General features: G+C 41.6%; 1 protein-coding gene and 1 long non-coding RNA gene across 3 annotated transcripts; one reads left to right on the plus strand and one right to left on the minus strand.

Annotated features, from left to right (window-relative positions):
• On the plus strand, positions 1–12,083 carry LOC140215170 (uncharacterized). Its single transcript, XR_011892102.1, has 2 exons — positions 1–6,299; positions 10,817–12,083. It is a non-coding gene; the product is annotated as an uncharacterized lncRNA (long non-coding RNA).
• Positions 9,542–27,051, minus strand: LOC140212779 (uncharacterized). 2 transcript variants are annotated; one of them, XM_072285831.1, is made up of 10 exons: positions 26,779–27,051; positions 26,665–26,703; positions 22,962–23,079; positions 21,656–21,702; positions 20,438–20,497; positions 16,533–16,725; positions 13,089–13,334; positions 12,002–12,073; positions 9,951–10,039; positions 9,542–9,851 (listed from the first exon to the last, which is right to left on the minus strand). In XM_072285831.1, exons 1-10 carry the CDS (start codon positions 26,932–26,934, stop codon positions 9,783–9,785), a joined length of 1,089 nt encoding a protein of 362 aa, XP_072141932.1. In that variant the 5' UTR covers positions 26,935–27,051; the 3' UTR covers positions 9,542–9,782. The 2 variants fall into 2 exon arrangements, with proteins under 2 accessions (XP_072141932.1, XP_072141959.1); XM_072285858.1 differs by lacking the exon at positions 20,438–20,497 and having other exon boundaries at positions 26,779–27,049.
• Between the last annotated feature and the right edge of the window lie 308 nt (positions 27,052–27,359).

The following is a 27,359-nucleotide window of genomic DNA, read 5'->3' on the forward strand; positions in this document are numbered from 1 at the left end:
TTTGCCGAGTGGGGGACGATGCAGCCAATCTAAAATGCTCGAGCTAGTTGAGCTACGCTGCATAGCTGCCGAGAAGCAACGAGTTAAACAAGACGACTGGGCGATATGCAAAACTGTTTTGTATATGTTTATTGCACGCCTTTTTAAGTACATGATCAGGTATAGGTGACGTAGGCATATGACGTCAGCAGGCAGTTGCGTAGTGCCATTTGCCCAAAGAGACATGCACAAAATAGAGACGCATCGCTTTACGATCTCGGCCTCAACGCAGCACATATAAATACAGAGCCTATACCTGTAATAGTTTTCTGGAAAAAAAGATGAAGAAGGGGGAGAAGGTTAACATTAAATTCAAAGCATATTAAACACATTTGAGACTAACCTGTGCAGTAGCTTGAATAAAATTCTTGCATGGTGCTGTGGAAAGACACTCAACACTGATAAAAGCATACTTTGCATGACGTGTCAGAAATCAGTGCTACTGCATGTATGCATATTACTTACATTCATCACCTCTTCATAGAGAAAGCAGCTGCAAATATCCAGAGAAAAGGTGCTAGATTAATACTGAACAAATTTCCGACATCTCATTCGCCCAGCTAAATAAGGGCAATTAAGGAGGTCCAACTATTCAAGCTTAGAATAAAGGAAGATCCAGAAAGTTTATAGTACTCGTGAGATTGTTGATGTGTCCATGAGCATAAATGCTAACATTCTGAATGTGCATGCTAAATATGTTTACCACAAGTGTGCCTCTTATACTGTACCGTCATCCCAATCAACAAGCATTATGTCATTGGTATGTACCTCTGCACTTGCGCACTCACAGGGAGAGCTAAGTACTCAAGTGATAGTGAGGTTATGTTCGACTAAATTGTGCCAAGGAAATTAACTAATTAGTCTGATGCCATAGCAGATACAAGAACAAGTGCACAACAGGAGTGCCTGTCAAATGTCTCAGATTCACACAAATGACAGTACTCGAGCAACAGTGATTTTCAGCACATTTTAATAGAAAAGAAGACTGAAGTTTTTGCACTAAGTACCAAAAACACTGCCTTTCAATTATAAGTGTCTGAATCACAATGTGTCATGTAGGCCAGTTGGCAAAATGTCACAAAAGTATTTTTGTGAGTGCAACGCAGATATAGAGAAAACTGACATTCTCCTTCCTAGGAAACACCTATTGAAGCAATGGCTTCTAAGAAAGCCTGTGCCACTATCCAAATAATCAAGAAACAGCAACGAAGAAAAAATGCAACGAAAAGATGACATCAAACTAGCTCAGAGCTTCAAAAATTGACCAATAGTGCCAGGCCTCTCGGCCGGAAAATGTCTTGCAGCATCTGGATGGAGCTTTCATAAATGTCATTCTGACTCTGCCATTCTTCTGACTACTACTATGGTTTCCCGGAAACTTGGACATCCTGGCAACTCAAAAGGTGAGGAAAACACCATTGTAGCACAGCTTCAAGCCAGTACACTGTCTTTCACTTTTGCTGCCTGACATCAACAATTCAGTTAATCTGACAGCAAACATTTTCCGACATGTTAGCCACCACGGTATTTGGTGAGGCCTTTAAACAGACTAAGAAGTGTGGAAAAAAGCTGAAGGCGGAAGCAGTTCTTTTGATCAAGTGACTGAGCTTTCAACCTTGCATGGCTTGCATGTGCAATTATGTCCTCGTCATATCTAAATTTGTACTGGGTGAATAATGTACTTCCAATAGAGAAGTTAGATCAAAATGAGACAGTGGCATGATGAAGCAAGTGGACAGCACAATGGTTTTAAAGCATTGTTTCATGCTGAGTACTAAGTCGTAACTTCGGAATTGCCAAAAAGCTTCCAGGTCAACAATGGGCATGAAATGCCGAATCAAGTGGCAAAAGTATGAAACAAGACCTGTAAAGCTGTGAAGTTCTTTGAGGCATGTGTGCACTTTGGAACTTGGCAACTATGTGAACTTTCGATGTACACAAATGTAGTCTTTGGAAACAACTTCCCAAGCACTACTGTGAATGATTTAATACATCTTTCTCTAACTGTCCCCCCTGCGATAATATGCCTTCAAGGCAGATTCTGTAAATAAAAAAAAAGTATGATCAGTTGTTTGGTACCAAAGTGAAATTTCATCACACTAGGTTAGACGCCTTCCTAGAAAGAATGAAAAACTAAAAGATAATTTTCTTAATTTGATATGCTCGAGATTCAATGCCCTGTAATTAAATTGTCTATGGCAGCTCTAGCAACTCATAGGGTTGCACATTTAATGGCAGTGACTGCTACAGAAAAAGAGAAAGCACAGGAAATAGCAATGGCAGGTTCTTACATGAACAAAAAATCAAAACAAAACAAGATGGGTGTGGTGGCAAAGGATGAAAAAAAAAAATACATGGAGAAAAAATTATGGACACAATCACACGTCACGCATGCTAGGCAAGAGGTTGTGGTTTCTGCAACTGTTTGCACAAGCTTTGACAGTGTACAGCATGTACCAAAAAAAAAAGAATGCTCCACAAGTAAACGATTAAATCACTTTGCCATTGTTCTAGCCATGTGAGCAGCAAGAGCAAGCTGCTTCATAAAAATAGTTGAATTCGCAGTGCTCACCTGCACTGAACCCTGTGTATTATCCCATGGTTCTGGAAGTGTGTCGGCAATCTCGAGGTGAAATGTGCCATCAAATCAAATGGAGGACAAACTCTGATGCACATGCATTCAGCCAGATCTTCCAGGTTCAGAAAAGACTAAAAGACCAGAGGAAAACTTAGATTTAACAAAGTAGGTGCACTGACATTACACAAATAATAAGCATGATTTCAATACACAGGTGAAGGCACTGCTGCCTCATTTCAAAACATTGTTCTTGCCTTTGGTTCTCCTGTTCGTAAGCGCTGCTCGATGTTTAGTGCAATGCCTTTGTCACTGGTTAAGCACTAACAATGAGGTGCATATATCAGCTTTAGAGTGCACTCTTCAGCCCCTACTTTGTGGCTGGTGAGCCGACTGTGTTTCTATAAGGCCGGATCCAGCTCTGGGTCACTACTAAATTGCAGTTTCTTATGGGAGCAAGGACACCTTCATAAATATTTTTTTTTTACACACTGCAAGAGCTGAAAGTAAGATAATGGGTCTATAATTTTACAATTCTTTAACATCTCCCTTCTTGTGGATTAGTATAATGTTGGCATTCTTCCAGTTCTCTGGAACCCTTGAAGTCGTGAGACATTTCGTGTAAAGGGCCGCAAGCTTAATTTTCAAGCACATCTCCTCCATTTGTGATTAAATTGATTGTTATTTCTTCTCCTGCTGCTTTTCCCCGGTTCATGTCTAGCAAGGCCCTTCTAACTTCATCGCCAGTTATAGAAGGAGCCTCTGTACCTTTTTCATTACTACTTCGAATGGAGGTAGGGTGGCTGCTCTGGGTACCTTGCAGCTTCAAAGTTGCTGATGATATTGCCCTGCTTATCTTTCAGTGCATACATCTCGGCCTGTCCTATTCCAAGTTTTCTTCTCACTGATTTCCTGCTGCGGTCATTTTATTACTGCTTCGATCCTCAGTCGTTCTCACATTATAATTTTGAATATCCCTTACTTTCTCCTAGTTGAACAGTTTTGACAGTTCCATGAATTCTATCTCATTCATCTCTTGAGTTGGACAGTTTCAATCTTTGTCATTTCTTTATTAGGTCCTTCATGTAATGACATTACAGTGTAAAACTTGGCACTACAATCTCGGCATATCTCCATACGTGTCGCCACGAGCCAAGCCAGTACGAGCACATCAAAATTGGATTTAACCACTCTTTCTGTGCATGCGTAAGGAGCAATGGTTTTGAGAGAGAAATGTGGGGACTTCCGGTTCTTGAGATTTGTCTTCACCTAGGTACTATGGGGGAGAACGTTGTTTGCTCCGTTTGTCCTTAGCTAGCAGCACGAAATCGACAGAATGTGTGATGATGTGGCTGGTGTGGCGAAGAAGCCGTGTCCGTGGCGAGTATGTTCAGTTTTGTTACGACGGTAACATATTAAATTCTGATAGCTGCAGGGGGATACGTTTGGAAGCGAGGTTTCTTCTCGGATGACTTTAATGGCAAACCATTACATTGTGCCAATGAATTGCTCATTAGTGTTGTTGAGCATACTGCACAATTCAGGAGATTTGTGCAGGAACGGAAATAGTTAAGTTCAACTGTTTGTATGTAAAAGTAATAAAACTGAACGTCGCTGAGCACTTTACAAGCCGTAAATCATTGCGACAGCTCTCCAGCAACACTGGCAAAGCATTATGCTGCGCCGATGTTCACCAAAACGCTTTGATGAATCGAAACACATTTCGTGTCCTGTATGCTAAAGTACGAAAAATGGACATCGCCATGCAATATTTCATAGCCTTATATAGACCCTTCTGAAAGCCGTACAGGAACACTGATCGCCTACGTGGTACAAATTCATAGTACTGTATTGTATAAAATATTCACCAAGATAACTTCCAATAGAATAAAGGCAACACTTCAGTCAACCACAAGTACAGGCTGCCTTCTGGAAGGGATACTCTACAATGGATCACATCCATGTCATCATTCAGGTAATCAAGAAATCTGCAGAGCACAATCAACCTCTCTATATGGCTTTCATAGATAATGAAAAGGTATTTGATTCAGTAGAGAGACCAGCAGACATGAGGTATTACATAATCAAGGTGTACAGGAGGCATACGTAAATATCATGGAAACTATATACAAAGATTCCAAAGCTACCTTGATTATCCACAAGTAGAAATACACCTATAAAGGGGTCAGGCAAGGAGACAATCTCTCCACTGCTATTCATTGCATGCTTAGAAGAAGTACTGAAGCTATTAAACTGAGATGGCTTAGGACTGAGGATTAACAGCAAATATCTCGGCAACCTTCGGTTTGCAGATGACATAGTCCTGTTCAGCAACACTGGGGACAAATTACAACAAATGATTGAGGACCTTAACAAAGAAAGTGTAAGAATGGGGTAGAAGATTAATATGCAGAAGACTAAGATAATGATCAACAGCCAGGCAAGAGAACAAGAGTTCAGGATCGCCAGTCAGCCTCTAGAGTCTGAGAACGAGTATGTTTACCTAGGTCAATTAATCACAGAGAACCCTGATCATGAGAAGGAATTTCACAGAATAAAAGCGGGTTGGAGTGTACATGGCAGACATTGCCAGCTGCTGACTGGAAGCCGTCCCACTATAATTGAAAAGAAAGTTGTACAATCAATGCATTCTACCAGTGCTAACATATGGGGCAGAAACTTGGAGCCTGACAAAGAAGCTCAAAAACATGGTAAGGACCGCTCAAAGAGCAATGGAACAAAGAATGCTAGGCGTAACATTAAGAGTCAGAAGGAGAATGGTGTGGATCAGAGAGCAAACAGGGACCGCCGATATCCTAATTGAAATTAAGAGATAAAAATGGAACTGGGCAGGATATGTAATGCGTAGGATAGATAACCGGTAGAATGGGTGCAAAGAGAAGGTAAGCGCAGTCGAGGACGGCAGAATTAAGACTAGCTGGGGCGATGAAATTAGGAAATTCGCAGCGCTAGTTGGTATCACTTGGTGCAGGACCGGGATAATTGGAGATCATAGGGAGAGGCTTTCGTCCTGCAGTGGACATAAAATAAGCTGATGATGATGTCGAAAAACTTTCTTATGCGCAGCCATAAAAGGTAATGGCAAAATATATAGTTTTAGCCTTAGAGGATTTATCAGCAACTGTTTTTCTACAGTCTTCTCATTAAATATTTTGTTTTAGCTCTCTTCAGCACCAGAGAAATACTTCAGGATATGCATGCTGTGCTAGTGAACATTAAAGTGTGTTTTTGTGAATTATTTCAATGTAATGTTGATTTTATCTTAACACCGAAATAACATTTGTGTATTGGCACTAAAGACACATGCACGTGTGTTACAGCCAACCACGTGCATCCAGGTATAGCTGGTTTCAGTGCGTCTAGTTTGTGCAAAACCAGCCGTGGGGATGCTGTGTTTGGCAGCTGTGAAACAAGACACAGAAGGTGCTTCTTGCCATGTAACCGGGCCATACATGTTTATTAATTTTGCTCCGGTTATCATGTGGCAGGAAGTACGTCGGCCAAACCGGTCTACGTTTGAATGTTCGACTTCGGGAGAGCTTAAATAATGTGCACAACGTCGCAGCCGGCCATCCAAGCTCTCATTGCAGGAACTGCGGTTGCGAGTTGTCGGTTGAACAGTGCAATGTCATACGTAGGAGTGGTGCACAAACAAGAGATTAAGGTAAGCAGCAGAAATTACAAGATTTGGTAACATGTGTTACACCTTACATTGAGCTGTCAGCTGTTTTTGAGCCATACGCAGAGGTGGGATTTCCCAGTGTGGCAAAAGATAAAATACATCAGAGGATGAGAAGGCACGAAAGAACCATACGTTTTAGAGCTTCTTGTTTTTCGCTTGATTTCTTTTGCTGTCTCTTGAGGCAGGTAGCCAACTACACGTGCGCAGGCTGCAAGATTTTGTGTATGTATCATTTGTTTCACGTAATTGGAACCAAATCTTAAAAAATCGAATAGTCTTCCCCAGAAATTTTTGAGGGGTGGACATCTTGCAACCAAGGGGTTACACATCAGCTAAGCCCTTTCTTTTTTCCCCAATACAAGCATAGTGCCATATTGAATTGTAAATTCACGAATATTGCACCTTTGGATGCATTATTGAATTTAATGCCGAATCATTGACTTTACCACAATCACCAAACTTCCCCATTACTGAAGAAAGCACAGCTCGCCACTCTTAAAATGCGCGATAAACATGCCCCCATGAAACACGCGCCTGTGACTCGATCTGCTTCAGGTAACGCTTTCGCTGTCCGCATGGCAGCAGCACTGAAACACAACACTAATTTTTTTCATATTTCATTTTCTGCTTTCACCAATATTTTTGTGGCCACCAATGCTGCGACTTGGTAGACGGAGTGAGGGTTTGAACAGGAGTGGGGGGGACATTATTTTGCCCAGGTCTTTCCAGCAGTTAAGGCCCAAAAGCACTAAGTTCACCCAAATAGACGCTAAGTAATGATTTGACTTGGCTTCGTATACTAAAGCTTATCTTTAGATAGGTGGCAGTAAAGTGATGAACATGACTAGAGCTCTGGGTGAAGTTTCAGATGTAATTTGATGTCATTAAATGTGAGATAGCTTATGGCGAAGTATCGAGTGTGGGTGTTCTGGAGTGGAGGTCAACAGTGAAGCAGGTCGTTGCCATCTAAACTGTAGAAGCTCGAACCACCATAGAAGTCGTTACAGAGCAGAGAATGTTCGTCGTGTTTATTGGTTGTGTCATGTTGCAACAGTGTTTGATTGTGGCATGCTTTCCGAGGGCAATGCAAGACCTCGGTAGGTCATAGATGCACCAGTCGCATAAAAAAAAGCCAGGTGTAACATTTCACTTGTAACATAAGCTCGCGTTGTCTGCTCAGGACTGTCATATGTCGTGCGTATACTTTCTCCAGTTGGCAAAGGTTGGGAAGGTGGTCGTAAGATACGCGTCTATCAATATTAAATTTACACTCACGTCCTATAACTTCTCCTTGGCATATCACTCGTGCGGTTTTTATGTAGTGCATTCATGGGCTACATGTTACCGAGAGGATGGGCATTTCGCTGCTAGCTTGCAGCGGACTCAGGTTGTGCTCGAGGACATGTGCTGTGTGCTTGTACGGCATACCCTGGTTTGGACTGTGTATGTTCCGTGCAGCGACTGTGCTTTAATGGGGAAAACCAGTGAGACAAACGCGTTTGTAGGAGAACACGTGTGGACTGGACGAGCACTGGATTTACAAGGGAAGAGTTGCAAGTTCAGTGCTCGTTCTGACCACTTCTGCATACATGTTTTTGTTTCGTAGGTTTCTTGTTCAATAATTTCCACCAACTAGCCCATTAAGAAGTTCTGTTGTAAAAGGGGGGCTTGAGCACAAAAGTGTGTGCCCTTTTACAGGAATATTAGAGAATTTTGTGTTTTTGGGAGCACTGCGTTACTAAGAATTCTGAACGAGCAATTTTCAAAGAAAACGCATGAACACTGCTTTCAAGATATGAATATTTAAAAATTCATGAACGCAGAACCTGAGCTACCAACTTAGCTTGTATAGTGAAGCATTATGCATTGCAAAAGGTCAGGTGTCAATTGGAAATCGTTTCTGCTGTTCCTAGTGTACCATTTCTGACTGATATTTTCAGTTGTGTGTGTTACAAGAAGTTGTAGATGGGTTGGATGTGTGGCATCAATTTTTCTAAGCACATATGAAATACAAAATGTCCACAGTGAAGTTCTTGATGCAAACACTGTCTTCAGAACATTACTAGACTACTAACACTGCCCCTTCAGCATAAGACTATAAAGTTGTTCAGGATGTTAAACACATAGCTTGCAGTGCATGGTGAAAATAAGCTGGACAATGCGTACTATTATAGATAGTAAATACTGCATTCATGCATTTATAATGTTACCACGAATAACGCGAGGGGGACTTTGTTTCTCAGAAAGAAAAAAAATAATAAGAAAACTGCTTACTCTGGAAGTTACTATACCAGCAGAAATTATTACTGTAAAAACGGGAAACAATGCAAGAAAGCCGATGCCCCCAAGGCTTCATCGTTACATTGAATTGCCATCAGAAAATAAAGGGAAAGGGCAAGTGCCGACATTTATACCTATCGGCGAGAACGCCATCGTCATCCATAACATCCACCAAGGTTATTTGACAAACATTATTTCATAAATGCCCGCGACACAATTGAACACACCAAAACCTTGGGTGGAGTGCATGGTGACATACCGTGAGACTCCCAAGACCGTTCACTTGATATGCTGCACAGCAGCGCCTATCGCATCATCGCATCTTTCACGTCAATTAGTGGGTAAACAGTGATGAATGTTCATTACGTATTCACATCACACAAGCTTAATTTGTATGGAGAGACCATAATTTAACCAAGCGAGGAACACCGAGTGGTAACATCACAATCACTACGAGTTGCAACGCACCCCTCGATCGAGCTGGTGGCGCTGACTTGCCACGTCCAAGGTAGATGTTGGTACATGTTTTTCAGACATATGTACGGCGCAAGTTAGCACCTTATTGCTTAATACAGTGGAATTTCAATAAACTGAAATCGCTTAAACGGAACATCATCCTCATGATTGGTTGGTTTTGTATTCATACAATTGTATTCAGCTTTATCGCTCAGTAAATGAAACTCCTGATAAATGGAACCAATTTCCCTGGTCTCTTGAGGTTCCTTTTAAAGAGAGTGTACTGTAGCAGAGTTTGCTAAACACATACTTGGTTTGTATGCACAAATTTTCAACCTAAGGTTATATACTACATTTTTGCTTGTGTGCACATGAAGCAGGCGGAATAAAAAAATGCACAAGAAGTTTTAAATGAACATTCAGTTATACTGCTCTCATATGAAAAAGAAAAGTTGGTAGAAACTGACACACACAATGACAAATAGACATTTGTAGGATGACGACAGCCCATCCCATGGGTAATGGGAAGCATCCTTTTTTTTATTTTAGTGCGTGTTCCTTTAAACCGCTAACGGCAAAAAAAAAAAAAAAATGTTGGCTGCAAAAGCCCATGGTCAAGTCAAGCATGGCTATTGCTTATCCTTGCTTCAGTTGCCCTTGTCTTGGGCACCCTTATCCTTCTTGGCCGTATCTCCCTGGATGAGCTCTCCAAGTGTGTTGCAGACAGCCTCACTCTGGGGGCGCACGAGGAAGACGAAGGTCACGAATCATCTTGTAGTCTTCGGACTCTACCTCATCCTGCACAACGGCCATCACAGAAGCTTCAACGTGTTGAAAGGCACAGCTTAGGTAGGGGCAGAAAGAGTACTCTCCACCAACCGATTAGCTGTGGCCTACCTTCTTGGGTTCTATGGATTCTTCTGTCTCCATGGGCTCATTCTTGACCGCTGCTGCAGGTTTCCCCCCTGCAGATGGACTGTCAGACTCTGCATGAGCGAAATTACCCATGGCACAGTGAGGCCATGGCTTGGTTTGTTTTTATGCGGAGTAGGTTTCAAGACTTGACACTCAAATTCTTTGAAGATGCATGCAGTACGTGAAGCAGAGGCCTGACAGGGGGGGGGGGCCTTAAAGATCCAAACACCCGGCATTGGCTTAAACTCCAGGATCCCCCTTTCCCCAGACACAGCTAAGCTGCGCATGGCTACACACGGCAGGGTCCAACCCTCGTGTGCTTGGGTGTGTGGTGTCAACACACACCAGATGTCTGTTGGCACAGACGTCCCTGCGGGGCTTATTTAGTAGATGATATAGTTTGCTTATGTTGAGGGCAACTGATTTTTAATGTAAAAAGTAATATGTATGTTTCACAAGGCACAATGATTCTACAGTAGGGGCTGGTAAATCAGTGTGGACTGAAACAGCAGTGTTGAAGGCTAAAGTGGGCAACACACAGAGCAAGCACTGCACATACCAGTTTCAAAATAGCCCTATAAAATATTACAGAGATATTGGGGGCAAGGAGTTAAGAGTCGCCATCTGTCGGAAGCGCCTCCCTTGCGTAGTATGAGGGATCACGCGGCGCACTCCTTATAGGTTTCGCTTACGGCACTCAATAAAAACACCACGTGGCAGCCCTCCTGGGCATTTATGTAGGTACTCTCAAAACGAGGGAAGTTTTTGACTGTCGATATAATAATCTTGGGCAAACTTAAACCACAGAATCACTTACAGACACTATTTTTTTTACTGAATGCATACAGCGAACGCCACTATGCGCGGTCACCGCGATGGAGTCTCCCGAACCGGCTTCTTGCGTGAAAGGTAGGCAAACGCTGAAAGTAAACTATGTGAAATATGTTCTCATAGTAGGCTGTCTGTATAACCAAATGGGGCATAACAGAATGAAGCCTCAATGCAGCAATCACAGGGGTTTGCAGCTACCGACTACGCGTCTGCATGCATGTCCACGCACAATGTTTTGCTTTCGCTGTGAGTATGTTATCGCACCGTGTGTGTGTGTGCGTGCCCTGAGCTTTAGGCCACAGCATATGAGCATTTGACAGTACACTAGCAACCACTGTTGCGTGGACGCTATCAGAACTGTTGAAAAATAATTTCGTTGTGGACACGTCGACTGTGATGTACCGTCACGACGATTCAATCTTTTTTTGTCTTCTAAATTCTTGGATATTTCAATATTATTTCTCAAGTTGCGTTGCACTGTATGTTTATTTGTCTTCTCAGCATGCGATTTCCCTCTGCTTCTTTTTCGTAATCCAGTGCATTAATTCATAACACAAACATGACCATATGCCATGTCTTTTTTTAATGTGCGTCATACCACTCTCTTTCCGTTCGTGTTCCCTTCATGTTCACTCCCTTTCCTTTCCGTTCAATTTTCATGTAATTATAATAATTAAGGAGTTGATTAGTTAAGTCTAATTATCTAGTTAAGCAAAATGCGCAAAATCATTTGAGTATCTCCAAGCAACGGCAAACAACATCACCTTGGTTTGGTCTAGCCATGAGCGATTGCATATTTTTAAAGTATGGCTCAAATTACGTGGGAGACCCTGTATACATACCCAGCATACTGTAAACAAGTACAGGCTCATCAATTTTAAATAAATAAATAAATAACTGAGAACTAGCAGTGCCACAAAGTAATTGTGTGACATGCAGGAGCATCAATGTATCTGCACAACGCATTCTTGTCTCTTGCACATCTGTTTTGAAGTGATATCACAAGGAACTGTGAATAGCAGTGTTTTTCGTCTGCAAATGAGCTACACTAGCAAATAGCACTCATGTGAAATGGTAAGCAGATGACAAAAAAGCAGCTTTTCCCCCCACATTTTTACATGCAGAAAGTTACAGAAAATATGAAAAAAGAAAAAGAAAGTTCAAACTTTCAACTCTTAACTCCTTAATTGGTCAATTCTCACCATGCCGTTTTGCTTCATCCTCATTGCAGACTGTCACCTCATCCTCCAAGTCAGGCTGGAACATCAGCGTATCTGCACAATATATTGTGTCTTACTCATCCTTTTTAAGGTGACAACACGAGGAATTGTAAACAGAAGTTGCATTTCTCCTCTTCAAATGAGTTGTAGTATGTGACAACTAGCTTTCATTTGAAATAGTAAGCAGATGACCAAAATAGTTTCTTTATCAAAAAAATTATAAGCAGGAAGCTGAAAAAAAAAAAGAAACATTAAAACATTATCCATGTCCAACCCACATCTTGAAATCTTTGTGAAGCTAAGCTTTCCTGACGTGAAGTCAAGAGCTTGACAAAATGTCTGTGGAGTAACGATCAGACATTTACGAGGTTCTCAGAATTCTCTACTCTGGGTACCTCATAACAGGAAGAAGAACAGAACGCCGACCAGGATGGAGTTGTCTAAAAATTCTTAAACGTTTCAGCTTCCACATGGAAGCATTGTTCACAGTTTTTTATTTGGCCCTATGCCTGTCGTACTTGAATAAAATCAAGAGTTTGACGAAATCTCATCTGGTAGGGAAGTAAGGGCTTAAGAGGCTTCATAGGCATATAGTGAACAAGGCTTTCGTGTGGAAGCCAAAACCTTTAAGAAATTTTAGACAACGCCATTTAGGTTGGCGTTCCGTTTTTCTTCCTATTATGCCTATCCTATTAATTAATGCTATAAGTTTGCCCATTTCATTCCTGAGTCTGGCATAAAGGAAACTAGCATGCACGTACGTGCTCCCACATTCTCATGCTGCACAATGAAACACACGGTGATCATCTCAAAGAGCAAGTTGGCACTGGTATGATAAAAGTATGATGCATGTGATTATGGCCTAATAGAAGCATTGGACCAGGGGGGGGGGGGTTCGATTCCACCATGCGGGCACGTAATTCAATTTTTTAAGTATGAGCTATTCGGCAAGAGAGCAGCATACAGCAGCCAATGTCAGGTATGTCCGGAGGGTTTGAAAAAAAAGCTCCGCATTAAAATAAGATACAATATTTTACCCCATAAATCTCCTCAACTGATCAATTCTCACCCCAGTGCTGTGCTTCAGCATCTCTGCAGATGGTCAGATCACCCTCCGAGTCATCAACGGGGTCACGAGTAACACCTTTGGTGAGGAACTCTGCCCATGAGCTGTGGTCCTTAGGATGGCTCAAGGTGTCTGGGTCAAAGGCGGCCTTCTTGGCAGGAGGCTGTACCTTCCTTGCAGACCGAGACACGCCTTGTCCTCTATCAGGAGATGTTGCCGGCATTTTTCTTCGCGCACCTCCATGACAATCTGCATAGTCAAATCCTGTCTTTGGATGCAGCACTTGTCTGACGGTGTATCTACTCTGTATAAACCTTACTCTTGTGTAGAAGACGCACATCATAACTTAACAGGGTATTGACAATCTTGCATATTGCTTATTTTGGTTTAATAAGCTGATGTCAACTTGTATGAAGGCTCAACTCCTCGAGTGCAACAACAATCACTAATTAAATATGTACTACTTAAGCAAACAGAAAATTGGGTAAGTTGGTACAGATAGATCATGATCACTAATTGCATCTTTTGACACTACCTGTTTCAAATGCACTTCAAGTCCAGTGCCATGGTGAGGAAACTTGCAGGTTACGTCATTGAAACAGCAGGCTGGTACTTTATGTTATTACAAACAAGTGACACATGTGCCAGTCAGCTTGCTGTGGCTAATACGATCGTGTCATCAAAAGCAGCATATGATAAATTAATTTCCCTATCAATACAGGTTGATGTAAGGCATGAGACTAAAAAAAAAAAAAACTTTGTGTGGGTCTTGCACCTCACATTTATTTATTTGCACCTCTGCATACTGATATCCACAGCAAAACTGGTCCTTTCATTTTTCTTCAATTTGTGCTCATTTGCATTCAACATGAGATAAGCCTGGCCTCTTTCCAATCCTTCCATGAGTACACAGCATCTTTCCCTCCCATCTTATTCCAAGCACTCAATGGAAGAGACGGACTTGTCCTTGGAAGTTTCTGTTAAAAATTGTCTGCACAATTGAGACTTTTCGTCCACACTTCAAAGGTTCCTTAGCTGCAACAAGACAAGCAAATAAACTAAATTCTATGATAAAGTGCAGTCTTTCCTAAGTAACGACGTTTCAATGACACTAAGAGATGAATTGATCACAGACACAGTGACCGACTGCTGCACCAGTTCTAAATATTACTGAGCCCTAGGTTTGTTAAATGGCGCAGAAGATTTGGCACGAGCTCAGGCCACACCATATTGTCTACCTAGCCATCTTTTCCAAAACAAAGAAATTCCTTCCACTCAAAGTTTTACTGTATTATACTACATTTTCCTGTACTACAGTGGGTTAGACTAAGTGGCCCACACAACATTCATCAGCTACACCATTTTCACGCAATTTTTGAATTTTATATATATATAGAGGTGCTCATGTCCGTGTATTGGATAATGAAAAAGAATAAGAGAGCAAAAATCTAAGCACCAGAGTATGTGTATATACACTGACACATGAAGCCAATGGAAGTTCACAGATGCAAGTTGACAAGGTGCATATGAAGGCGACAGTTCTGCCTTTGTATGGCATTATTTATGCAGACATGCAAACCCAGAAAGGCCTTCATAGTTTATGCACCATCAGAGAGGCACAACTGAGATCGAGCCACACCTTGGGTATTAAGCAAAGGAGCACAGCATCGCCAAAGCAAGCAATTTATGTGGAGGTGTGGTTTTAGAACTTAATCAAGGTGGTCACACCACTCTTATATTTCAGAGAAAGGTGTAGTAAATGCAACAGCAATGCAGTAGTGCATGACGTCCCAGTCAAAAATAAAAAAATAAAAGAGAGAGAGAGAGAGAGAGAGAGAGCGGGAGAGAGAGAGAGAGAGAGAGAGAGAGAGAGAGAGAGAGAGAGAGAGAGAGAGAGAGAGAGAGAGAGAGAGAGAGAGAGAGAGAGAGAGAGAGAGAGAGAGAGAGAGAAAGAAACAATCTATTTTAGTTGGATTTTCTAATTGAGACCCAGCTGGTTCCAATTGGACATCATGGGAGGGACAAGTTCCTATTGGGCTTCATGCTAAGTCCAGTTCAAATTGGACATCATGAGATGTCCAGTTGGCTCCATTTGGACATTGCTAGAGCTTGGTATGCGAAGTGGTCCCAATTGGAAGTCGCGAGTAACCTCGTGAAACAACAAAATAGTTGATAATAATAATAGCAGAATTATTCATGTTAGTTTTCAAGTAGAAGATCTTTGTACTTTGGTGTGATCAATGGAGTTTAGCATTTAGCTTTCTATCAAGGTAAAAATCTCTCTTGAAATTTTACCAATGTCTCATGAACCACTGGCACAACTTAGTCAACTAAATATCACTTACATATATAGCCCCCGGCATCTATCCCTCGTATAGTGAAGTGGCGAATTCTGGTTATGTCAATGAAAAGAATTGCCATAGTGTGTTCATGCATGAGTATGCTTCTTGAAAGGAGTTTTGAGAATGTTGGTGTCAGGTCAAGCTGAGGGCCGGCCCATCCGTTTTTTTTCCCCCTTTCCTTTGTTTTTCATGTTAATCCCGAGTCCAATACAAACACCAATTGGGTACAATTGTGTTTAAACAACCACATGGTGCAATTGGACCTTCTATTTTTCCCATGGGTGTCCCAAAAAAGAAATGGAAATTTCCAATTGGTTCGAGCAATTTTTTTTTACTGGAGTTTGTGGCACAATTTTTGTGAATGAAAGCTTTATGCTATTGATATTGGTAAAAAAACATGAAAAGTGTGCTAGCTGGAGATACATGTACTGCCAGCATCACTGAAGTTGTGAGCGAGTTATTCGAATGCTATTCTGGTCTTATGTTCACATATTGTAAGGATGCTGATGTCAGTATATAAATGTAATTGTCAGGAGACTTAGACCACACACACACACACACACACACACACACACACACACACACACACACACACACACACACACACACACACACACACACACACACACACAAGAAAAGCTGAATAAAGAAAAAGTAGTGTAGTTCATGCAGAAGTTGATACAGCAGGGCAGTTGCTGTTCATATTCATGCACATGTATGCAGTTTTTCATTACTGCCACCACCACCACCACGAGATATGGGCACGTGAAATCACAAAAATGCAAAAATATACAGCATGCCCAATCAAATAAAAACAAACAACAAATAGAAGTCAATATGCACATTTGCATAAACCATTTAAAATATCTTTAGCTTGTACAGAGATGACAATGGGAAAATGATTGTGCTGCAGCAACCACCACACATTTATGTCGTATGTACATGGGTCACCAGTGACATTTCACAACGAACCTTTTCATAATCTGCTGATGCCTCTAAATGTTTGACTGAAATTGCTACGAAATGTCATTTTCTTGCATTTCATTAGTTCACTGAGAATGGCAAAAGGCAAGCAGAGCGACAAAAGGCAAGAAATTAAGCTCACCAGACCCCGATGGTCCCTTTGGCAAGCCTTTCACTGGAGGCACCAAGTGGCACTGCTTGGAGCTTGGTGGAGATGGCTGAATTGAATGACTGGGCCTGTCCATTTGGTGGTGACAGGAAGTTGGTGGACCAGACATGTGTGGTATGTAGCGGTGTCGGTCAGCCAAGTGCAAAGATTGGGGCCCTGGTGACTGCTATAGCATTTGATCAAGGAGAGTGAACATAGTAACCACCATATAAAGTAAAAAAAGGAAGTGGCATGCAAGCACAACAGCTCAAACAGCATGCACAATATATCAACCACATGCTCACAGCAAATGACATATCGAAATGTGGAAAACCAGGGTCAGTATATGGTAATGTAGCGATTCCTTCACCTTGATTCTAATCCTTTGTTATCATTCACTGCTCAAATCCGGTCAATCGTGGCGATTATACAGGAGGAGTGGCACTAGGACCACTGACAAATTGCGCAAAGGAAAAGAACTGGAATAGAATCGTTAAGATTATCCATGGCCCAGCATGTATATGCGATCCTCCATGTATGACACTGGTAAATGGAGGTTTTTTTTCGAATGGGCACAAAAGCCAGAAGTGTTGCTTGAGCTCTAAATAGCTCGATCAGTGCAGTCAGGATTCACTCTGACTATAACTAACATTTGCTCTTTGACATGACATGCCTCTTTTGGACCAACATTAATTAGTAAAACTAGGATGATATGATTCACGACATTGAGTTTCATTTTCTCTTGCCACACTATCATTTTTAGGCAGCTTCTATAGTTTGTTGGATACAAGGAAACATGTATGCCCTCTTTTTCAGAAGCTTCGTCTGCAGTTATCACTGCATAAATTGTTTTAAGTCTTAAATAGCGTAATGTGCAACTAAATACACAGCTAGAATTTGATAAATAAATGCTTTCTAAAGATGTTCCAAATTTGTATTGCCTGTATTTTGAAGCCCTCTCAGATTCTTCCGACTCCCCCCCCCCTCACTCATATAACAAGTGTCGCTATTCAGATGCGTAAAGTCTTAAACATTGTGACATAAGTACACATTGGACTATCATTCAGAGAGACTGGCATACTTGCATGAGGAATGATATGTTCAGCAAGTTAATATTTACTATTAACTTTTTAATTACTCACTTTACCGCAAGTGTTGCAGTAACAATTTGAAAACGATCAGCACTTGAGGCACGTCTATGTGAAGTAGGAATTGGAGACTACCAGCAGATTCATCTTTTCTGCCATTAAAGTTGTAGTGAAAAGCCTCCCCCTCCTCCCAATTTCGCATCCTTTCTTTTTTTTTGCACTACGGCACAAGACGGATTGCCCACGTATTTCAAGGCACACTTTGGTAGACAGGCCCTCCACAAAACGTTTGCCCACGTGCATACTGTCACCTTCTTGTCATTCTTTGAGGAAATTAAGAAAATGGACAATTTTTTCAAAACTGGTGCCAGTAAGCTTTTCGACAATATATATCAAAATGCTTTGTTCACTGAATGCCTTCAAGCTCCACTTCAAAAGTGCAGTCAAGCCTTAAATTTCCAAAAACTGGACTGCACTTTTGAGAATTTTAAAAATAATGACATTTGACCTTGATTCTATATGAACTAATCCATTCCTGTAATGTAGCCAATCAGGTAAAAGTACTTTGACACTCAATGAGAGTAAAGTGCTTAATAAAGTTCTTGACTCGTATACCGGGTGTTTCAGCAAACACTTTCAAAAAAAATAAAAAATAAAAGATTGCTTGTCGCAGATAGCACAGTTCTAGTCCACGAGCTGGTCTACTCGAAGAGGTGAACATTACTTGCACAAAAAATTGAAATGCATAATTGACTAATTAACAAATGTTCACTAATTACATTTTAACTAATTACCTTAAAGGTAAAGTAAGCCCCAAAACAATCAAGCCAAAATTGGAAACTCAATCGTAGGAAGAAATGTATTTTGACAGACAGTTACTACTTCTTTGGTGTGACACCAGAGTATGGTTTTCATGAAAGCATGCACCAGAATTGGCATTAAAATTATGAGGCACTCTACTCTGGGAACCTCGTTTTGTTTAACTAGGGATGCACAAGACAGCAATAGAAGAATTCAGAGGTTCAAAATAAGAAAGGTGCTTGTGAATTTGTTGCCATTCTGCAGGGCACTGCTGCCAGGGAACTGCATATCTTGGTATAAAAATGCAGTTGCTATGTGAGCCCACTTAATAAAAAGAACAGTGCTTAAGTTGAAAGTAAACAAGATGTCAGCGCAAGAAGTGGGAGCTACCTTACAGAAGTATTGTTCACTAACAAAAAAGCTTCCGAAACAAAAGTTATGTTAATTTCATTTCAAGTATGCTAAGAATACAGGCAGACAATTATCGTTTTCTAAACTGTGTTTTTTGCATTAACTGTATATGTCAAGACGTTTGCATGAAAATTAGTTTTTCTGGGGATAAGAGAAGCTTTACCCCAACCAGTGTAGTCATTTTTCATGGATGCCACATTGGTGCAGAGCTTCATGGACAACACCTATGCCAAATAATGAATATGCCTAACCATCAACATATATGGTCTGAACAATCTATGCGCTGTTCATTTTGACCTGCAAACTGTGTTACACCTAGGTCACACAGGCGAATTCAGTGAAGCTGCAGCAAATGTCACTTTGACAGCACACTGCTACACATGAAAGGAGTGTCACATGGAATTGAGTGTCCAAAAGTAAATCCATAGGCACATTAATTATTTTAGGCAGTATTAATTGCACAACAACAATCTGATAAATAATCACAAGCCGTGAAAAGACTGCATTGCACCTGACACTCGTGCAAAGCACTGTGCATTTGAAAGTGAAGTGCTGAGGATGGTTAAAGGGACACTAAAGTGAAAAATGATTTCTTCTGCATCAGTAAATTACCATTCTACAACACCAGAAACACCACTCTTACAACAATAAGATGTCTGGTAAGCCAGAAAAAGCGCAAGAACGAAATACGGGTGGCAACGCCTACTTAAGTTTCTGCACCTGGGGGCTGTGACGTCTTGGATTTTGATGGCAGCTTCTAGGGCCTAGTAATCATATATAGCAATACAGATTGACTACATTGTGTTCTAAAGGAACCAAATATTAAACATGGCAAGTTTCGAGAACCTTTATTCAGCCAACACGGCCCAAATGCGAAAACATACTTTAGAATCCCTGACGTCACGCTGACGTACCGGTGCTGGGGTTTCGGCGCGAAATTCAAATACTGGTACTTGGACCTTCATTTTCTCATCTAATAATCAAACTATCTTTTTGAAATGACTGCCTGCAGGGTTCTCAAACAATGCTTCATTAGTCTAAACTGATTTATTGTTTCGCTTTAGTGTCCCTTTAAGTATTGGCGGTTTCTATTACAAGTGGCATGGGAGCATTGATAATATTTGAAATCTAAAAAAAGTCGCAGTTTCACCCGTATAATTGCTATCACAATAAAAGATAGTTTTACCTGCATTATTTCTGAATCACTGCTATTGATGCTACATACTTTGACACAGCAAATGGCAGACGCACTCACTGGCGAGTGCACTTTAGCGCGCACTGCGATTTGGCGAACTGTGCTAGAATTTCTCCACAAAGTACAATAAGAAGGAGACAGGATTCTTTTTTACTGTCCTTCGTGTAAAAATTCCAGTGCAGTCAACAAAACAAAGCCTCCAAATGGCACTAATGATGAAGTGCACTAGCTCAAAGTAACACCGAATTTGCCTATCTGACAGGACAGTGTGTCAAAGCAAAAATATCTAGGCAATTAACGCTTTCTGGCATATTCAGGCGAGAACAGCGCTAAAGACATGGACACAGGTGAAGTCTCATGGAAAATGACATGTTGCGCCGATTGCGCGTTTCCAGAAACGACACGTATCTGTTATGTCGACGTGGCCGCCATGATTGCCACGCCGGGCACGCCCGGACGGCGGCCTGCAGGGAGATGAAGACAGACGGGGACCGAGGGTGAGAGTTCGTTCATTGAAAGAGCAGCACCTTAAATAGGCTCGGCGTCGCTACATCAGCACCCTCTGAGGGCGAGGAAAGTTGCGGTTTCAAAACCAAAACACCGATGTAACAGTATCAATATGCCTTCACCTTGGCCTGTGTCTTAAGGCTGTTCCCACATAAGTTTAAATAACCATGATAGAGAGTATAAGCATGACTGAAGGAGGACGTAGAAAGAAACAGATACACAGAGACAGCGCTGTCTCTTTCTTTTTACATCCTCATTCAGTCATGCTTACACACTCTGTCATGGATTCAAACCAACTAGCCCGGCAACATGATTTAACCAAGTTCCTGAATAACGAACTAGCCGATGATTTCATGTATAGCTTTCTTACAAATGGAAGTTGGGGAAGGTCGTCCCGCTGCAGAAGTCCAATAACATTTGATCCCTCATTAACTGCAGCCTAGTTTCCCTTATACACATACCTTTCAGAAAATAATGGCAGTCATTATTTAGCTCTTTAGATCATCTCATTTTTTCCTCCTTGCTAATATGGCTTCAAAAAAATTTTCCTTTCAAACACATATTTACAAATAACATCCTTTACAAATCCCTTAACCTCTGCCATGGATCACTCAACTTTAATAGGTTTTTGGTTTTCCGGGTACAATTGGCTAGAATTAATCAGACTGCAGAAAATAGCAGTGTCAAGGTTTTGCATTATTGAAGATGGCTAACTTCACACATGGTAGGATTTAAGTCTTGCATTAGCATTACTCGTCGGGCTCTCTTGGTGAAATTGTAATTTGCACAATCACTTGTCTAGTTACTGCCTCAAACTATATTAAAATGTGTGCCTCTGTGGCAAAAGAAATCCTGAGGAAATCATTTATCTCATATTATATCCATATTTAAGAAATTTCAAAAACATTTTCTGAAACACGATGTGTATATGCTTCATGGCCTGAAAGTAAATATATAGCTATATGTTTCCTCAATCAAAGCATGCAGGCATCATGCAGGCAACCATGCAAGGTACTGAACAAGCAAAATAAAGCAAAGAGGCATGCATGAATGCATATGCATCTTCATAGGATAGGCCACACAGTTCCCTGTCTACAAGAAGAAACTAGCAAAACCTGTGAGGTTGATGGCTGACACAGGACTTCACTCCTTTCTTGGGCAGCTGTTCAAATTAACAGTATTAAACAGAGCACCACGAACACTTATAACTTACACAAGCATTGCCGAGTTTGCAACATTATAAATATGACAAGCCTTTCAGACATTAGAAATCAATACTTATATAAATCAAGGAGCGTGTTAAGTTTCATCTATTCACCTTGTAAAACTGTGTTAATGAAGCTTGTTCTTTTAGAACATATTTGGTAACTCAATCTGTGCTCAAAAATTGTAATATAGTAGTATCAATATCCATTTTGTTTGTCTTGTAGTCCCAATTGACAGTCCCATATGTTAACAGACCACTGCTGCAACCCTTCAAAGGGTTCTAGGGTCGATCCTGCCTAAAATAAAAGATTGATTGATTGAAATGGGCACTATAAATGGCACCACAGCAGAATTATGATGCAAGTGATGCCATAAATCTTGGAATTTCACACTTTCCTAAAACTGCTCTGGTGAAGTGACTGACAGGACAAAACCTCATTTAAAGTAAAGCACATCAAGTAAGTATCCATTAGAATGATTGAAACTTCTGTGCAAATGTGAACACATGCATGTCATGAGAACCTTGAACTACCTAAACAGTGCAGCTCCAGGAAAAAACAAAGTATAGAGGAGATAAGCAAAACCAAAGCCATTAAGACAGAGCATAAATACTATTCTGCAAACACATGAATGTCATGGGAAAACACGGGAAAGGCGGGAGATGGAAATTCAAGACGATGAGCAAAACAAGAACAAGTTGAAAGAAGGAGCTAACGTTTCGACTTGTCTTCTTCAAGGCCTTGAAGAAGACAAGTCCACTTGTCGAAACGTTGGCTCCTGCTTTCACCTTGTTCTCATTTTGCTCATCGTCTGAATGTCATGGAAAACATAAGCTATCCATGCTGTAGAACTCCAGGCAAAGATAAAGCATAAGGGAGTGAAGCAGTACCAAAGGCAAATTTTATGAACAGGCATACTATTCTGTAAAGCCATGAATATCACAGGAAGCTTGAGCTATCTATGCAGCACAACTTCAGGCAAAAGAAAGCAAAGAATGAAACAGAACCACAGCCTTTGACTAATACATTCTATTCTGCCCATTTCATGCGAATTTTCATTGCCATCAGTCTCAAAGACAGAAATAAATGCATCTAAGGGCAGCCTGCTCACCAACTGCATAAAGCATAATGCATAAAGGGCAGCCTGTTCACCAACTGAGTTCTACCTAACATGAGAAAAGTAACTCTATATTACACTATGAAATGAAAAACTTACGTTGCATTAGTTCCAAGCCAACATTCAAAGCTGGTGCACAAAGTGGCATCTCATGGGAGCCACCAGAACTACCAATATCCTTGTTGTGCTCCGAATCAGGTAACTCATCTGATGAATGCTGTCGAGAGATGAATAATCAATTATCAAGCGATTTAATTATGGGAAATAGAGTTCAAAAACAGTGCTACTGAGTTTACAATGCACAGTATAATTAAACGTTCATTAGACATGAACACATTAGACACGATCGCGCACCTCCTCTGTGACTGTCCACGTTACAATGTGCAAAGAAAAGTGCTTGTGACCGTGCTCGAAAAACTGGACAATCGCCCCTTCACAGAAGAGAAAGTTCTAGGACACTGGTCCAGACGGGTTTCGGCACTCAAGGCCTTAAGGGCCTTGCTCAAGTTCTCAAGGACATGTGAATTGTGCGAACGCCTTTGACTATTGTTGCGCGGAACATCGCGTTACTGTGTGCATTTTTCTTCTCTCTTCCATCTTTTATTCCCTTTACCCCTTTCCCCAGCACAGGGTAGCCAGCCGGTATTTACACTGGCTAACCTCAGTCTTTCCTTCCCTTTTGTCTCTCTCTCTCTCTCATTAGACATGAAACTTTTCCAATTAAACAGCTTAAGTCATAGAATGCATGGTGCAGAAGGAGTCACAGATAGCACACTGCTGCCATTATTGCCAACAATCTTAAAAATGGTTCGTGCACCAGAAGATAAACTTCCATGTAAATAAGACATGCATGTAGGATCTGCTGACATACATGAGCCGCAGAACTCCACTCACGACACACCACATAAGCTTGGCATTACTCATTTAGCTGCAACCACTGCTTGAAACTATTCAGAAAGCTTGCTCAAATGATAGGTCTGGGACCACATCTCATAATAATTCTTTTCATGGTCTATTCCTTTTTCACTTCATCAATGCATGGCTCACGTGAAGCCTTGGGCAGAACATTGCAGGTATGAGCCACCGGTACGACAAATGGCAAGTCTAACAAACAAAGTCAGAAGAATGTTCACAGAACATGACCCTTTTGTCTAAAATGTTTACGTACTTTAAGAGCAGGACACAGCTGACATATTGCAGTAATAAAACCATGCCTGTCTTGGTGCTCTCATAGCAATTAGTTTTGCATGCAGTGTATTACACACAACGCTGACTCTCATATATGTGCCACCAAAGTATCATACATAGTGAGCAAATATGGCTAAGCCCTTTTTCCTATGCACTGTAAAACTGTGGGTATGTGTTCTGCTACTAGCTGAGCAAAATGCACGTACCTGGTATGCAATGAAAAAAGCTTGCACATGTTCAGTTTTACATGGCTACTGCAGATGTACCGACAGATGGTTGTTCTTTATAATGCTGTATGATCGAGCTTATGATTTCCTATAGGCTCTGGACACTGCCCAGGAGGTGGGTCGGAGCAAGAGCTCTCAGCACCTTACATGGCAAGTTGTGGCAACACTGGTATGGAGGGTCCGGTCCGCCAGTGTTGTGTTAGCACCAAAACTACATGTGCACTCTTGCTACAGAAAGGGTGCAACTTTTGCTTTGCAACTACAAGGCAATGGCAAAATTATTCGCTTCCACCTAAGAAATGTACACCGCTAGACATGTGCTCACCGTGAAAACCGCTGGCATTTTTGTGCTGGAGTAGCAGCATTCCAACCGATGGAAACACACAAAGTGTTTCTTCGGAAGCTGCCACGGCCTATATAAAATTATGCTTTGGCATAGAGGTTCAGCAGAGTCTATGAGCACAATCAGCTCACTATTCGAGTTGCTTGCTCTTTGGTGGCACTGCTTTGATGCTCTTGTGAGCCCTCAATTTTCACTTACTTTAGCGTGCTCAACGTGATTAACCGCTTCTCGAGCTAATGCACAGAGGTAATGTTGAAGTGTGCCCATTATATTCAAGCCATTGGAATGTCAATGTCTTTCGCTGAATCACTGTAACTGCGACCATGCTTTGAAGGAAACAAAATGGCAAACAAATTTTGCAGCACACGAAAGGCGATCTAAATCCGGATTTTTTTTAATACGGGCCGCCTCGCGGTAGACTTCTGGTGCACTATTACTATTATGCATTGCAGTGCTATTGCAACTCAGCAAGAGGCATCACACTAACCAAAGGTAACTGAGAAATCTGACTGGAATTAACTCGTCTTGAGTAGCTAATCAGAGAGAATTGCTCTGGTTGGCTGTCATCACTGCTCCATGTGAGCAGCACCTACCAGGCGCATACCTTCACCGGATGCTGAAGTAACAGAAACCTGCTGTGACCGCCAGTGAGAGAGCAGAGGGGGGTTGTAGCCTATGAAGCATCGGCGAGGAAATCGAGCAAGGCATCAAATCGACCAGAGCAACAACCTTTAGAAGATGTTGTATGTATGTCAAGCTTGATTTCTTGAACAATTTTCTAGCCCCAACACAGCAATGAGGACATCTTGACCGAGCCTCTTCAGAAGGGCAAAATTATGACACAAACGTCCAGCAATGCCATTAAGAATGTCAACATACAATCAAAAACACAGTCGCCGGTGATTTGACAACTGCACACGTGAAATCACCGATGACACGGAACGGAAAGCATAAGCGTAGGCTCACATGTTTCAAAAAGATTCATTCTGTTATTGAACATGCCAATTCCATGCTGTGCCATCGGCAGTTTCAAAGCCATGAACTACCCTGTCTCACAGGATGTCTATACGTCCTTAAGGGCCTTAGTTGCGCTTCCGCTGTGACAAGTGGTACAGTCAGCCCCCACCGGCAAACTCGACTGTCAGGATCGAGCTTATACAGTGCATAATGGATTTTATTTTGTACATATATAGTTACAGATTGCATTCGTTTGATTTCCGTAAAATTATCTACAACTAGCCGAGAAGAAGCCTTTTCCTAATGCAAATCATATATTCGCAAGTCACAATGGTTGACAATGCCCATCTTGCATCGTGACCATTGCTGTGCAAAATATGGTAGTCCTATAGCCAGAAACGAAAACATATGTATTACATTGATATAAGCACAGGATGAATACCATCAAGCTTGATAAAGAAATAATTCTGCTATATCTCCTATTATCCCAAGTTTTCCCATTAACAGGGAACGCAACATCATAAATCAACGTACACACTGCGTTGCAAACTGCCGGGCCTTCACGAACACATCGCGGTAATGCAGACGTGGTCGACCTTTAAAATATTTATTTCATGTTTTTTTTTTTAACATCCGTGGCGTAGTGGTGGCCGATCCACACAACAATGCATGATGGCGGCGCAATGGCGGCACAACGGCATCCGTGTTCAGTTCACGAACAGTAAAAAGATGGGAAGAGTGGAATAGAAATATTGTACGCATGCAGGACCTTGAGAACACCGGTCGTCAAGCCATGACATTTCCGGCAGACGACTGGTTCTATGCCCTTGCGGTGCTTACGTTGATCAATGCTCGCCAATGGTTAGGCCTAGCCTAGCACATCATTTTACGACAAAGCTGTGAAGTACAGCGTGGAAAAAATGTCGCACCGTACGAAACATCGGCTACTCTACCTTACTTCCCAATGCAAATGAGCACATGCTCCAAAAAATTAAAATGTTTAAGTCTCGACGTTTAGCGATGCAACATGCGGTTATTGTACGCATCGCGATTACAGGATCGGCTACAAAAGCTATTGTAGGCTTACATGGTGCTTCTGAGGTGGGCGCCCTCGTTCTCCGGCAACCTGTAAAACACAGGTTTAAAAACAGTTTAAACCAAGGAGCACGTTCTGAGAGCTCAACTAACACATGAAACTCACAACTACTCCTTGCAAAGTAGCTTGTCGCTTGAGGTACTGGAATATCGGCAGCTCATCCAAGGGAATCAGTTTCCAGCCGCGGCCATAACACCGCAGTGGTATTACTTTGTTGCCATCAACAGGGGGTTTACCAGACTGACTGCGCTGATGCTCCATTATGTTAAAACCTTCGTCTTGAGCGTCAACTGCACGATGTTAGAAGATCCACGCAGGCTGTTCAACGTGAAATGGAATTCTAGCCCGTGCTCCAACCCTAGCTGCAAGAAGAGCACCGAGTGGCGCTGATGCGCATTACGATGATGATGATGCCTGTTATGATAATAATGCACGCAAATGTACGCTTACACCGGCCGATCAGTGCAGCAAAGCCATATCAGTTGACACGTAATAATTCAAATTATTACGAGTCTCGATGCATTCTCTTCGATATGTCACGCGATTATCCACTCTTACGCTCTAAAAAAGTTTGCATCCTTTGGGGTGTATATCTGCCACACAACTATAATCGTCATCTGCCTTGATGCGTTTCCTTTCTTCAAAAGGCCGCGCCCGCTACTTTCCTGTCGGGAATGCTATGTCAT

This window comes from Dermacentor andersoni, chromosome 1, assembly GCF_023375885.2.
Source record: "Dermacentor andersoni chromosome 1, qqDerAnde1_hic_scaffold, whole genome shotgun sequence".
Classification (NCBI taxonomy): domain Eukaryota; kingdom Metazoa; phylum Arthropoda; class Arachnida; order Ixodida; family Ixodidae; genus Dermacentor; species Dermacentor andersoni.